Source organism: Vanellus vanellus, assembly GCF_965231255.1.
Source record: "Vanellus vanellus genome assembly, chromosome: 1".
Lineage (NCBI taxonomy): Eukaryota > Metazoa > Chordata > Aves > Charadriiformes > Charadriidae > Vanellus > Vanellus vanellus.
This window is the reverse complement of record NC_138905.1, coordinates 116,046,609-116,060,844: the sequence shown is the minus strand read 5'-3', so window position 1 is coordinate 116,060,844 and position 14,236 is coordinate 116,046,609. Positions and strand designations below refer to the sequence as shown.

General features: G+C 48.1%; 1 protein-coding gene across 2 annotated transcripts; it reads left to right on the top strand.

Moving 5' to 3' along the window:
* Positions 1 to 1,926: 1,926 nt before the first annotated feature.
* Positions 1,927 to 10,885, top strand: ADAMTS1 (ADAM metallopeptidase with thrombospondin type 1 motif 1). 2 transcript variants are annotated; one of them, XR_014270265.1, is made up of 10 exons: positions 1,927 to 3,150; positions 3,512 to 3,858; positions 4,289 to 4,421; positions 4,856 to 5,023; positions 5,293 to 5,579; positions 5,841 to 6,027; positions 6,130 to 6,305; positions 7,199 to 7,374; positions 7,748 to 8,811; positions 9,082 to 10,885. XR_014270265.1 is itself a non-coding variant. In XM_082498168.1 (9 exons), the coding sequence occupies exons 1-9, from the start codon at positions 2,607 to 2,609 to the stop codon at positions 8,487 to 8,489; spliced, it is 2,760 nt and encodes a 919-aa protein (XP_082354294.1). In that variant the 5' UTR covers positions 1,927 to 2,606; the 3' UTR covers positions 8,490 to 10,885. The 2 variants fall into 2 exon arrangements, 1 of the variants encoding a protein (XP_082354294.1); XM_082498168.1 differs by having other exon boundaries at positions 7,748 to 10,885.
* The last annotated feature ends 3,351 nt before the right edge of the window (positions 10,886 to 14,236 follow it).

Here is a 14,236-nt window from a genome sequence, read left to right as displayed (position 1 = left end):
TGATTGTGCTAGGAGGTTTTTTTGTGTTTTTAATTAATATCTTTGCAAGCGTAACTATTTTGAATTAATTTAAGTTCAAAAATAAATTATAAAACTGCCTTCCTTTCAATTCTATGTTTTATATACCTTATTTCTAGCCTTTAAAACTTGTAATGCCCTACATTCAAAACACATACAACTGCTAGGTACGTATCGTATGCAACAAAGAATTACAGCATGAATGAACTGTACCTTTGCTGTGAGTTTTCTGTGTCCTAGGAAAAGCATGACAGAGTTGGGTACGCATTACCAGATCTCAAAGATAAGGGTAGAGATTGGCACATATCTCCGACTCCAGCAAAAAAATTAGGCCTCTGTTGTAATTGAATGGATATTTCCACTCCTGACGGATTAATGGGCGGCATCTGCAGCCTCCCAAAGCCAAGATTCTGCTCAAAACGTCCAGCATTTCCTGCTTTATACCAAGGAAAATCCCTCATCTGAGGCCCAGTTCTGATTTTGTTCATCACTATGTGGGACAACAGCACTTTTGTGGAATAAGTAACTGGAAAATCGGGTTCATCTTTTCATATGCTTTTTGCACAACTTCAAAAAATTTATGTTTCTAAACTTGTATGATTTACAGGACACCATGGGAAATAAAAAAATTATTGGAACTTAGCAGGCAATCAGAGTGTGCAATTGGTACAGAAGTGTGGCTCCAAGTTTACCTGACACAGCTTAAACTAGGGAGAAAACCCTTTGGTTTAGATTTAGTGACATAAATGGGTCACTCCATCCTAAGAGAAGAGCGGCTACATAAAATTTTAGAAATGTTCACTCTGTCTCAAGGATGATATATTTTGCTACTTCTGTTTTCAGCCTCTGAGGTTTACACTTGTGTAAAAGGTAGTGTCGGCTGACACCGGAGCATCTTTGTTGAATCTGGAAGTCCAGGAGTTGTCACCGACAGGTACAGTGCTTCTGTTTTCATTCACACACGTTTCCTCACCACTTGTTTGCCCTCATCCTCCAAAAAGCCCTCAACAAAGAGGAGAAAGCGGCATTACTCAAGGCTGCGCACATTGCACGCGTGTTGCATATAAAGAATTAAGTGGATTAGCTGTACCCCTATGGTCGGTTACGGCTTCAAAGGAAAATACTGGCTGCACCTACGTAAATGCCTCTGTTTAAGTCATTTAAAAGGAACCATTTCCCAGAAGTACAGGTGCACAGCTGACTATAGCTATTAGGACCTGAAAAGGGCAAGAATTGCTTTAATGAAAAAAAAAAAAAAAAAGGAAAAAAAAAAAAAGGAAAAAAAAAAGGAAAAAAAAAAAAGGAAAAGCCACGAATGCGACGAGGGATCTCCCTCCCTTCCCCCCCCCCCCCCCCCCCCACGGGAGCTCTGTGCCGTCCACCTGCCGCTCCCCAGCCCCGGGCGGAGACCCCCAGTCCCCGGCCGGCGGGGTGGGGGCCGGCCGGGCCCCCCCCCCAACCCCTCCGAGGCACGCCCCCGCCGTGCGGAGCGGAGCGGGGCGCGGAGCGGCGGCGGGGGCGCGCCCCGCCCGCCCCGCACAGACCCCGGGGACCGGGCAAGGGGAGGTGTGGGGGGTGGACGGGCGGCGGGGAAGGGGGAGCCGCGGGGGCGGGGGAAGGGGCGCTGCCCGCCCCCCGCCCGGCAGCCGAGGGCCGACCCCGCGCTGTGCCCGCCGCGCCGCGCCCCGTCCCGCCCCGTCGGGGGCGGTGGAGGGAAGGGGGGGGGGGAGACGACCGGGGAGGAGGGGAGGAGGGGATGGGGGGGGAGAGGCGGGGGCCGCCCGCCGCCGCCTTACGCAGGCAGTGAGCTCAGCGGCCCGCGGCCGAGGGGCGGCGCGGCGGGGGGCGGCGGGCCTCGCCGGGGGTGGGGGACGGCCCGGGCAAACCCCATAAAGGGCGCCAGCGACCGGCCCGGCTGCCGCACTCACCCCGCACGGCGGAGGCGCCCGGAGCGCAGCGGAGGTGGGGGGAGGGGGGGGCCCGGCCCGGAGCGAAGGGCTGGGGGCGGCGGCGGCGGCGTTGTTCGCTGTGTTTTCTGCTCGGCGCTGCAAGGACGGGAAGGCTTCTCGGCGGTCGCCTCCCCCCACCCCGCGGGGCCGTGGAAGTGCAGGCGGGACCGTGCCGGGGTTGCCGGAGGGGCGAGCGGAGACTGGCCGGAGCTTCCTCCCCGACCGCTGCTGCTGGGGAGAGCTGAGGAGGAGGAGGAGGAGGAGGAGGCGGAGGAGGAGGCGGGAAGGAGAAACGGCAGCGAGGGAAAGCGGGCGGACGGACGGACGGACAGAGAGACGGACGGAGTGGGAGGGCTGCTCCCCTCGTAGACCCTCGCTCCCCGCCGCCGCGCCCCGGCCATGGGGAAACCGACGCCGCCTCTGCAGTGACCGCGGGACCCGGCGCCCGCCCGGCCCTCCCCGCTCCTCCGCCAGCAGCGAGAAACTAAGAGACCCCCCAAAAAAACTTGAAAGCAAAAAAAAAAAAAAAAAATCATATATACTTCTATATATATAAGGGCAAATAAAGAGATAACAAGGGCTCCGCCAAGCCGGCGGCCGCAGCAGCGAGCCTCCCCCGCCCCGAGCCCGGCGGCCGCGATGAGGACCGGGGGGCCGGTGCCGGCGCTGCTGGGGCTCTGCCTGTGCCTGTGGCTGTGGCCGTGCCGGTGCCGCGCCGACGGCCCCGCCGAGCGGCAGGCGCTGGTGCTGCCGCGGCGCCTGGGCGCTGGCGGCGGCGGGCGGGAGCGCTTCCGCCTGGAGGCCTTCGGGGAGCGGCTGACGCTGGAGCTGGAGCCCGACAGCAGCTTCCTGGCCCCGGACTTCACGCTGCAGTACCTGGGCGGGCCGCCGCCGCCGCCGGAGGAGGACGACCTCTCCCGCTGCTTCTACTCCGGCACCGTCAACCGGGACCCCAGCTCGGCCGCCGCCCTCAGCCTCTGCGCGGGGATGCGCGGCGCCTTCTCCCTGCGGGGCCGCCAGTACCTCATCCAGCCGGCCCCCGGCACCGCGCACCGCCGCGGCCCGCACCTCCTGCGCCTCCGCGGCACCCGCCGGGCCGCCCCCGCCGCCCGCTGCGCCGTGGCCGAGGCGGGGAGGGAGGAGGAGGCGGCGGCGGCGGGGACGGAGCCCGCCGGGCACGCAGGTACCGTCGGGGCGCCCTCCGCGGGAACGGGGAGGGGAAGGGGAGGGGGGATCTGCCTCGCCCTGCGCCCCGGCCCCGGACAGCGCTTCCACCTCGTCCCCACCCCGAGGGGCGGCGGGATGGTGCTCCCACCCGGCTGCGGGTATCGCCCCGGCGGCCGTCTTAGAGGGGTTATTCGGTCGGGGCTGGGCAAGTTTGGGGGCGGGAGCTGGGCGCGGGGCCGTGGGGTGCATCCCTTAGGTGCACATCTTGAGTATCGGTTGGGTTTGGATTCCTTACGGTGGTCTCTTGCAGCAGCGTTTCTCTTGTTGTGCTCACCTGCGCTTTCCCTCCTTCTCCTTCTCTTTTTTATTTAATGCAGAAACGAGAAGCAGAAGGAAGAAAAGGTTCGTGTCCAGCCCCCGCTACGTGGAGACCATGCTGGTCGCCGACCAGTCCATGGCCGAGTTCCACGGCAGCGGGCTGAAGCACTATCTCCTGACGCTGCTCTCCGTGGCGGCCAAACTGTACAAGCACCCCAGCATCCGCAACTCCATCAGCCTGGTGGTGGTGAAAATCATGGTCATTTACGAGGAGCGGAAGGGACCCGATATCTCTTCCAACGCAGCCCTGACTTTGAGAAACTTCTGCAGCTGGCAGAAGCAGCACAACCCGCCCAGTGACCGGCACGCGGAGCACTACGACACAGCGATCCTCTTCACCAGGCAGGTGAGGGACACGGAGGTTAAATCCATCTCCACGCCCATTGCACCCTACCCCCCTCTGCCAGGAGACCTCCAAAAAAGTGTTCAGAGGCAGTCCTGTGTCATCACGGCTTCAGCAAAGTAGGCTAAAAATAAAATGACAGTTCTGTTTAGTCGTTTATTTTGCTGTTTGCACCGTGTCAGGTGAAACTCACAGTATGTGCAACGTATTTCTGCTTCGTGTATTTTTAGCAGATTTAGTATGGAAATTATGCATTTTATTTCTACGTGTCACCCTTGTGTATGTTCCAAAGACAGATTTTTGCCATCATACCCATTGAAGTGCTGAATATTTATGCTCTTTCCATAAGTAAAGGCAAACTGCCAGGGCTGGATGTTTCTTGCCAAGGTTAAGTCTCTGATCTGATTAATAATGAAACTGCCTTTTTTTACAGGACCTCTGCGGTGCCAAGACATGTGATACTCTTGGGATGGCTGATGTGGGAACAGTTTGTGATCTAAACCGCAGTTGCTCTATCATAGAAGACGACGGTTTACAGGCTGCTTTTACGACGGCCCACGAACTAGGTACTTGAAACTTTGAAAGGTGATATCACGTGATTAATTGAAGCCAGCTCAGTGCCATAAAGCAAAGAGCTGCCCGGCCCTCATGACAGGCTCGCCCTGCAGGGCACAGAGCGCCCTGCGCTCCCCGGCGCAGTCGGGAGGAGGCAAAACTTTGCCTTGTTGCGGGGCTGAACTGCGGAAAGCAAATCCTGTCTGCACATCATTGTCTGCGAGGGCTGTGTGTTTGATTTGAGTGCAGAAAAAAAAGCGTGTGAGAAGCCTGTGAGGGGAGTGAAGATACAGTGCCATCTGCTTAAAATTTGGCAGTATTCAGATTCAGGTTATTATTTAAAGACCAGGCTACGCGCAGCTCTAGAGGAATATTTAAAATAGTGTTGGTAATGCATAGGACAGACTTCCTATAATCACAGACTTCCCTTTTCATTTTTTTTAAGGCCACGTGTTTAACATGCCTCATGACGATGCAAAGCAATGTGCTGGTATTAATGGAATAAGCCGGGATTTCCACATGATGGCATCTATGCTTTCCAATCTGGATCGCAGCCAGCCGTGGTCTCCATGTAGTGCCTACATGATTACAACATTTTTGGATAATGGTCATGGTAAGATTATTAAGCTTTCCATTCATCTGGAATGGATGCTTTACTGCCTCTCTCTCCTCTCTCTTTCTTTTCCTTTTTTCTTAATGGTGTGCTTTCTGCTACAGCATAGAGTTAACCTTTTGCATGCTGCCAGTGAATTTAGGAGACCCTCAGTTTTACAAAAATGGTGGCACAAATTGGCTCAGAGACTTATGTTACAAAGCAAATGCAGTTCCCTTTTGAAACCTGCTTTTTTTTTTTTTTTTTTTTCCTTTTTTCTTCCTTTTCAGGTGAGTGCTTGTTGGACAAGCCCCACAAACCAATCCAGCTTCCTTCTGACTTGCCTGGCACGTTGTACGATGCCAACAGGCAGTGCCAGTTTACATTTGGAGATGAGTCCAAGCACTGCCCCGATGCAGCCAGTACGTGTACGACACTGTGGTGTACTGGCACCTCTGGAGGACTGCTGGTGTGCCAAACCAAACACTTCCCTTGGGCAGACGGCACCAGTTGCGGGGAAGGGAAGTGGTGCATGAATGGCAAGTGTGTGAATAAAACTGAGAAGAAGCATTATGACGTAAGTATTAAAAAAAGAAACCAGGATATATCTTGGGTTGCAGAGTAGCACGGATAATGCTGCAGTGGGAGTAATCAGTTAAAAGGGCTTGAATAAATGGAGGCAGATAGCTAATAAAATGAACTTAGCGCTTGCTTTTTTTTTTTTTTTTTTTAACAAGTGGCTTAGGTAAAAATGAGCATAGTTGTGGGTTTTGTGGTTTGGGCTTACATTGCTTTTACTGTATTAACTCTTTTATTCTGCTTTTGCTTGTCATTCCAGACGCCGGTGCATGGGAGCTGGGGGGCATGGGGGGCATGGGGAGAGTGCTCCCGGACCTGCGGTGGTGGAGTGCAGTACTCCTTCAGGGAGTGCGACAACCCTGTCCCGAGGAACGGGGGGAAATACTGTGAAGGGAAGCGGGTGCAATACAGATCATGTAACATCGAGGACTGTCCAGACAATGATGGTAATTTTTTCCCCATTTTTGAGGCGGAGGAAAGATAGCTTGTGGAGGAAGAGCATGTAGACATGATTATCTAATGTCCACCTGTCTTTCCTCTGCCTGCAGGCAAAACCTTTAGGGAGGAACAATGTGAAAAGCACAATGAGTTTTCCAAATCTCCCTTTGGAAGTGGACCTGCAGTGGAGTGGACACCCAAGTTTGCTGGTGTTTCTCCAAAGGACAGATGCAAGCTGGTCTGCCGAGCAAAAGGAACGGGATACTTCTTTGTTTTACAGCCAAAGGTATTTCAAAACTATACCTCTTCCATCTAATCACGAATAAGAGTTTTATTTCCTCTCTTTATGTGAAGTTAAGAGTCAAGCAGTGTAGAAATCTGAAATTATGTTTTTCTTTTATTTAAGATAGATTATTTTTTCTCCTCTTCCCACACATACAGCTTGATCAGTGCAAACCTGCTTTAAATATTCTGGCGCAGTCCTTCCAGTTATTTCACATGTACCGCCTCTTCTACCCACTCCACCCTAGTTTCCTTTCTTCTCCTTCCACCAATTTGATTACGTTGAGAGATGTTTGGAAAACTGTGGGGGTTCTTTGCCAAAACATTGGTGCTTTCTCATACTGGTTACTAATATGCTGACAGATTAAAATAAACAAAGGGAAAAATGTTAGTCTTGCATAGCTACTTGAACTCACTGTCATAAGATGTTGAGAGCCAATAACTAACAGGGCAATGACACAGACTTTTTTTGTAGAGCAGTATTCCTAGAAATAAGGGTTACATTGCACGCCATTAAAAGTAATTTTGGATTTTGGTCCTGTGCTTCGAAGACATGACCACCTTCTAGTGACATTTAGAAAACAATGTTCTTTCTTTATATGAAATCAGTAAAACAGTTCTGTGTTGTTTTTTTTTCTTGGGGGGGGGGATTGTTAATAACAACTGAAATTGGTTGTTTTTTCCTGTAACCGTGACATCATTTTTGCAAGTGAGATGAAGTAGCACTACATACCTCCAACCATCTGTGGGCTGCTTTGGTTTTTAGTTTAAAAAGCCCTGAAAATATGGGTGCTGCAGGTCTTCCACCTGTCCATATTTTGTATGTGCCTATATTACGCAATTTCAAAGCAATGTGCATCTTCTAATCAAACACCCTACTGCTTGCTTCCTGCAAAGGTTGTGGATGGTACCCCGTGTAGCCCCGATTCCACCTCCGTCTGCGTCCAGGGACAGTGCGTAAAGGCTGGCTGTGACCGTATGATAGGATCCAATAAGAAGTTTGACAAATGCGGTATTTGTGGCGGCAATGGATCCACTTGCAAGAAAGTGTCTGGCACACTTGTTAGAGCAAAGTGAGTATATGACTGCTGCTAGTATTTTGTTCTGGTGAATGTTTTGTGGGTGTAAGCTTTGGGGTTCCAAGTCAGAGAGATGTTGCCCCAGTTTATCGTTGGAACTGAGATTTGATCTGTCAGAGCCACCTGACTGAAGATAACTTGCAGTGAGATCCCAGTGAAAGAAAGTCCCTTACACGTGGGCACGCCTGTGCTGTAGCAATAACATGGGATGTGACTTTGCAAATCCCTTAATCCATTAATTCGATTAGGTCAGCAGCTCATGAGCTTAATGCTTTGGCTTCAAATGAAATTCACTTTTGTGCTGGGCAGCTTTTTCTCTTTCCCAGGGAAGAGCGGAGGAGTCAGTTTTCTCTTTTCTCTTGGGCAGACCCGGCTACCATGATGTCGTCACCATTCCAGCTGGGGCAACGAACATCGAGGTGAAACAGCGAAACCATAGGGGCGCAAGGCACGACGGCAGCTTCCTTGCCATCAAAGCCGCAGATGGCACCTACGTCCTCAACGGTGATTACACCCTGTCGACGCTGGAGCAGGACATCACCTACAAGGGCAGCGTGCTGAGGTACAGTGGCTCCTCCGCTGCCCTGGAGAGGATCCGCAGTTTCAGCCCTCTGAAGGAGCCTCTGACCATCCAGGTCCTTACGGTGGGGGACCTGCCACAGCCCAAGATCAAGTTCACCTATTTCGTGAAGAAACCCACGCAGCCTGGGTCAGAGAAGACACCCAATAGAAAGAAAGAGTCCTTCAATGCCATCAGGGAGATCATCTCCTCCGAGTGGGTCATTGAGGAGTGGGGCGAGTGCTCCAAGTCGTGCGGCTCAGGCTGGCAGCGGCGGGCGGTGGAGTGCCGGGACCCCCAGGGGCGGCTAGCCGCCGACTGCGCCCGGGAGCTGAAGCCCAGTGATGTCCGTCCCTGCGCCGATGTGCCCTGCCCGCAGTGGCAGCTGGGGGACTGGTCACCCTGCTCTAAGACGTGCGGGAAAGGTTTCAAGAAGAGGTTGTTGAAATGTATGTCTTACGACGGCAGCGTGCTGCCGCAAGAAAGCTGTGAGCCTTCCAAGAAACCGAAACACCTAATAGACTTCTGCAATGTTACGGACTGCAGTTAAATAGTATAAGTTGGGAAAGCTAAATTTTTGTTATTATTTTTTTTTTTTTTCCTTCAGAACAATGCACTGAAAAAAAAGAGGGCTAGAGGCAGCGCATGTGTTTTTGCATACCAAATTCACGGTGAGGACCCGTTGAGGTGGGACAGTGCAAATAGCTTTAGTTGGCGTTGCACCCTAAAAATACCCTGCCAACTGAAAATTTGATAGGATAGCAGACCCATGTCACTCACTCGTCTTCAGCAGATAAGGCTCGAGGGCATTATCATTGCCTTTTTTTACATCTGTTACAAATCAAACAAAGCATGAGCAGTGCCCAAAACATGTTTAAGCAAACATTTTGGGGTTCGGTTATTTCTCCCTTCTTTTGGATTTATATTGTGGTACTGAGCAAGTCCCCATGTGTGGGAAGGGGAGCAGAAAAGATAGCTTAAAATGATTGGTCAGGGCTTACCTACCTCACGAAGGGCAAAAACAGGACTAGAAAAGGAGCTTTAACTGTGTCATTCATGGCTGCTATTGTTTCAGAGAATAGTTTTATATAAAAATAAAGCCATATTCTCTACCTGTAAAGAGTAAGAAATACCAGGAACAGTCAGTCAACTCCACAAATAACTAGAATGTCATTTTTTTTTAAAGTATCTTTATGTCATCCCAATGTGCCTGTCCATTTCTCTGGTTCACCCTGATGCCGTTGTGGTGACATATGTAATCCAGAGGCTAGAAAAAGTGGAAATCTTCACGGAGCACATACTGACTCTGAGTAGTTGCTCTTTGTGCCTTCTGCATACCTTCCACTGGTTTTCTGGATTCGAGCTTGGTCCTACCATCCTGTCAAACAGACTGACGGCATTTGCAAGCAGTTAAGTCATGCTTTCATATTCGGATCTTTTACCTTACCCCAGCCAATGGAAAGTATTTGCATTTGGGTTAAAAAAAAAGATCGAAGAAATCCCGCTATGAATGGGAACCTCTCCTATGTGGCCTCTCATGGGTTTGTAGTGCTCAAATCACTGATAAGGCGGGAAGACAAAGCTGAAGGATAGCAGGTCCATCCACAGCAATACGCCAGCATTCGCATAATTATAGTTTGTGCCAGTCCATAGACAATGAGAGAATATGGCTTTCCATATGTATATAGTAAAATATATTACTATAGATTTTATATACTTTATAAGTATTTTATATTTCTTTCCCTTCTGGGAAGGGTTATAATTTGTAATAAATGCATATAATGAGCGTATTTATTTTTATACTTCTTGTCTAATGTGATCTTCTAAGTTATCGCTTTTTTTAAAAGGACATATAACAAGGATAGAGTATTTATACAGTATAATATGTTACTAGAGGTAATAAATGAACCCTATAAATTTTGGAAATGGAGCGTCTTTATTTCACTGGAGTAAAACTAGTCCATCAAGCGGAAAGAGCTTGGAATCTAAGGCAATGTTACGAAAAAAAGCTAAACCAGATTTTTCAGACTGACTGGTAGCTTAGGCTACTAATTGACTGTGTTAGTGAAGGGGTTTGGAAAACTCTACCCATAATGTCATATGCCACGTTAAAAGGGGTAATTTTGTGTTTTATTACTTAACCACTAACAGAGTGCTCAGCACTGTTGTTTCATCTTTTTAAAAAATGGAGTGCAACTAGACTGATGCCACTGGTTTTAATAACTGCTTACAGAGGGAGTATTGCTGTCAGTGGTGTTTATAACCAACAAAATATGTAGAAAAGCAGCAGTTTTACCTGCTCCACTTAACCTTACCCTACTGGGAAAGAAGCATTCAAAATTCAAAACCATTAAGTAGCAGTCAGAGGTTTCCCTCGCAAATTTCTGGAGGGCCTCCTGATCATGCTTTTCTAATTAGAAGTACTGTATGAATGAGCTGTTCTAACGCTGTTGGTAACACGTTTTATAATGTTAAAATACATACTAAGCATCGAGAAACTGATTTTTGCTCCCTCATTTCTGATCTCATGACCACTGCAGTCGAGGGAAAATCTTCTGTTGAACTCGGTAGGATTTTTGCCATGGAATTTGAGACATCAGTCATTTCTGAATACTTTTGGCTTTGTGTCATGTAAAAATCTATTAAAACTTCCTTTGCCAATGTTTGGACTCTGTCTTGTAGAAATAGTTCCCACTTTATTCCATGGATAAAATCCTGGCCCCTCTAAAGCACGCAAAAAAATTCTCATCACGTCACACTTCATTGAGCATTACTTTGTCTTTGACATGCGAAAATACTGGGGAACATTTTACTTCTAACATCATTTAGGAGGCAGACAATCACTTCCTGTCTTCATAAATGCTTAAAAGTATTTATAAGTACAATATTTATTTATTTGTTTATATGTATATGCGCACATGTATATTTTACTACAGCAGGTTTAAGTTAGGAATATCTACATTTTCAAGAGAAAAAAAATACTCATTTTTATTTGCATTTTCTGCTGCTGTTCTTACTCCTTGTAGACTTCATATCCTAACACATAGCTGTTGGTTGGCGTTGCCCAAAATGCTCTCCTTTTAAGAGCCCAAGGAGCTACAGTCCTGAAACCGCAAGACCCTGCCAATGTCTACAGAATTGGCGAGGCTCCGCAACTGCTGGGTGGTGACGATTGCCCAGATTTTCTCTCATCAACCAAGAAGAAACATCCAAGGCAAGGCTAAGAAAACCCTGTGGAGGAAACAGCTTCTCCCAGACCTTCCCGTAGCACTTGCAGCGAGCCCAAGGTGCTGACATACTCTCACTTCTTGCAGTAGCACTTAAGGAGGCTCTTGGGAGAGGAAAACGGTGTTTCGCAGGCACCGCCTTTCGTGCTGAAGGGAATTTGGATCCAATCAAATGCAGCAAATTCCCCCTTTTTTAACAAAAGGCACTGAAGTGTTCTACATTTCCAAAATACTTCAGCCCACGTCACCCAGACTCGATTAGTCAGCCCCATGGTTAACTAGACCTAAGTGAGGAGTCAGAGGTGGTGAGGGAAATTAAAAACATTCGGTATTTTACAATCGCAACAAGTTTGGTGTTTTGTTTTTTTTACACTCCTGCAAACGACTGCATAATAAAATGAGTGATGAACTAATAAAAAGTTATGATATAATGGCAGCCTATTTGCTATGGTGGCATCAATTTCTTTAGAGAATAAACACAGCAGCAGAAGGTGAACTCGTTACCCGTATTTGTAGCGCAGCTGACCAAGACTGCATTTCCAAGTCATAGCTCACTGACGACATATTTTCCTTTGACTAGATAATGAATTCTCAGCAGTTGCATCTGTTATACAGTAATATGGTTCATGAAATTATATCCTATTTTTAATAGAGCTGGGTCAAAGAGAAAGTGCCCCAAATAATGCATTATTTAAGCTATGAAATCAAAGAACTCCTCCCTTCCAAAGCACCCTTTAGTTACAAGAAATTGTGCTGCTCTGGGTGACCCAGCAGAGGGAAAAAAAAGAAAAAATGGTGGAGCATAGTTTAGCTGTGCAGGAATCAAGATCACAATTAAATACATCCCCTGCACTAAGAGTCTGGCAATTTATAGCTTTTATTACGAAGGACCGGGTAGTTAAGTGCTTTTTGTGTGCACGTTTGTTACTGTGAGCAGGAATCATTGTTGCTCGTTAAGATGCGCTCTTGGGAGCAGAAGTGGCACCGAAGCTTGTGTAGGGGCACATGTAAGGGCTGGTGCTCTCTGCCAGCCCCGGCGCTCCCTCCTTGGGCCAGGGCCACTGGTTCCGCTGACGCCCAAATGGGCTTCAGACCCTAGACAAAGACAGCTGTTTTCAACCAGGTTGTCTCAGCTGTCCAGCTTGACTGGTCGGATGGGATGTTTCCAGTGCCCAGCATTTCAGCTGAGGACAACCTTGCTCCAGTTTGGAGCCAAATTTGTCCGGCTTCTTCCCAGGTTCAGAGAAGCCGGATGCTATAGCCTGTTTTTTTTATCGTTTTGGTGTCATAAGATAAATGGGTTTAGCTGTGTAGTGTGGGCTTGGTAGAAGAAATCTGTATCTCCAAGTATTTTCAGAGGTGTGGGGAGAGGCAGATGTCTAAATGAATGAAATGCATCTTCCTTAGTCATCCTTGCTTTCATTCCTTTCAAGGCTGAGGGATCTTCCAGTCTTTGGTAAGGCTAAAATCTCTCTATTGGCAGAGTGCGGCAAAAGAAAGCAACGTAGTGAGAAGCTCTTTGCCATTTCAGGCGTCATGAGACTGAGGAAAAACTCTTTCCAGCCTTTCAATGGCCTTAAAGAGCTTGATATTGGGACAGAAGTCCAGTCTGAGGGCTAGATCTCCAGAACCCAATCATCAAACTTCACCATCTAAGTCAGAAAATAACCAGAGGTTCGAAGAGGAAAATAGTTATACTGGACAATTACCTTCCAGGCTGATTAGATGTAAAATTGTGGTATCTATGCTGGGTAAGTACTGTAAATAGTGCTACTAGAAAATTTGGAGTAGCTGTTTTCCTGTGGCACTGTTAAAAACATAAATAATATGATTTACTGCTTAAAATGGTATTAACAGTAAATAGGGAAAAAATCACTAGTATGTGATAGGGTTCTGCTGCTGCGTTCCACTCTCTTTAGTCCAATTGTTGTTGTTAAAACAAGAGGTGTTGGTGTTGCCCAAAATAACTGTTTTGCCACTGATTGTAATACATGTGGTTTCAGAGCAGAGAAAGGTTGGTTGCTATTACAGAAGTTGGTTCTGTTTGAGCTTTCCGAGTAAAGAAATAAATCTATATATCTGGTACGGAAAAATCCTGAAATTTTTTAGAGCTGCTATACACTTTAGCAGCTGATACCTGCAGTTCAGAGCCATCAGTTGCCCGAGTATATTCGGTGCTGTCATTTTAATGTCAGGACATTGACTTAGAGCATAAAGGCCCCGGAGTTATGTATGCGAACAACACTGATTTGCCAGGTACTAGCAAATCTGGCATTTCACTTGCTGAAACGCAGCTCCGCACAGCTTGTAATGTGGCAACTGGATTCCTTCGTTTGTAGTTTCACAGTGGCATTCATTCACATCAACACCTCCAAGCACTGGATATGTTTCAGTAAAAGTCTAGCACACCTTGTCTAGAAAAACAAGTGAGACCTTTGCTTTTATCATTGTCACATCGCAAGTGGGTAAGCAGGTGCAAAGTAATGTGATTTGTTGAACGCTGTAGGACGAATAAGTGATACGGTCTAGGTGAGGGGAAAATCTTACACAAAATATCTTAACCCACTCGCTAGGTTAGGGAACGGAGAAGAAAATACTCCTAAAGAAATTCGGAAAGGCAGCTGCAGAAGAACAGCCCAGACTCCTCAGCAAACACTCCCACTGTAATGTCTGGCTTCTGCGCATTGGCTGGCCATGAAATTGCTCTCACATTGGAGTTTTGCTCCAACGGCCCGACATTATCCTGGGCCTCACACACCTGGGAAAGCTTTTCATCCCATGCAATTGCAAACATGCCTACCAACCACCATTTGTAGCAAAGATCCAATCCTGTGTGATATGGTCACAGCTCCTCAGTCCTCAAAGCAAAGAGACTATAATGAGGTGAAAAGTTCTCCCTAGCAAAGGTTGCCCAAATATGGCAAACCAATCACCCGCCCCCAAAGCCCCCAAAAACAGAGGCAAATCCCTAGGACATGTCTCGGCTACAACAGGAGTTTAAGTAAGCATTCAGCGATAGCCCTCATTTTGCATAAACATTTGGCTTTTGCCCTATTTTGCTGTTAGAACA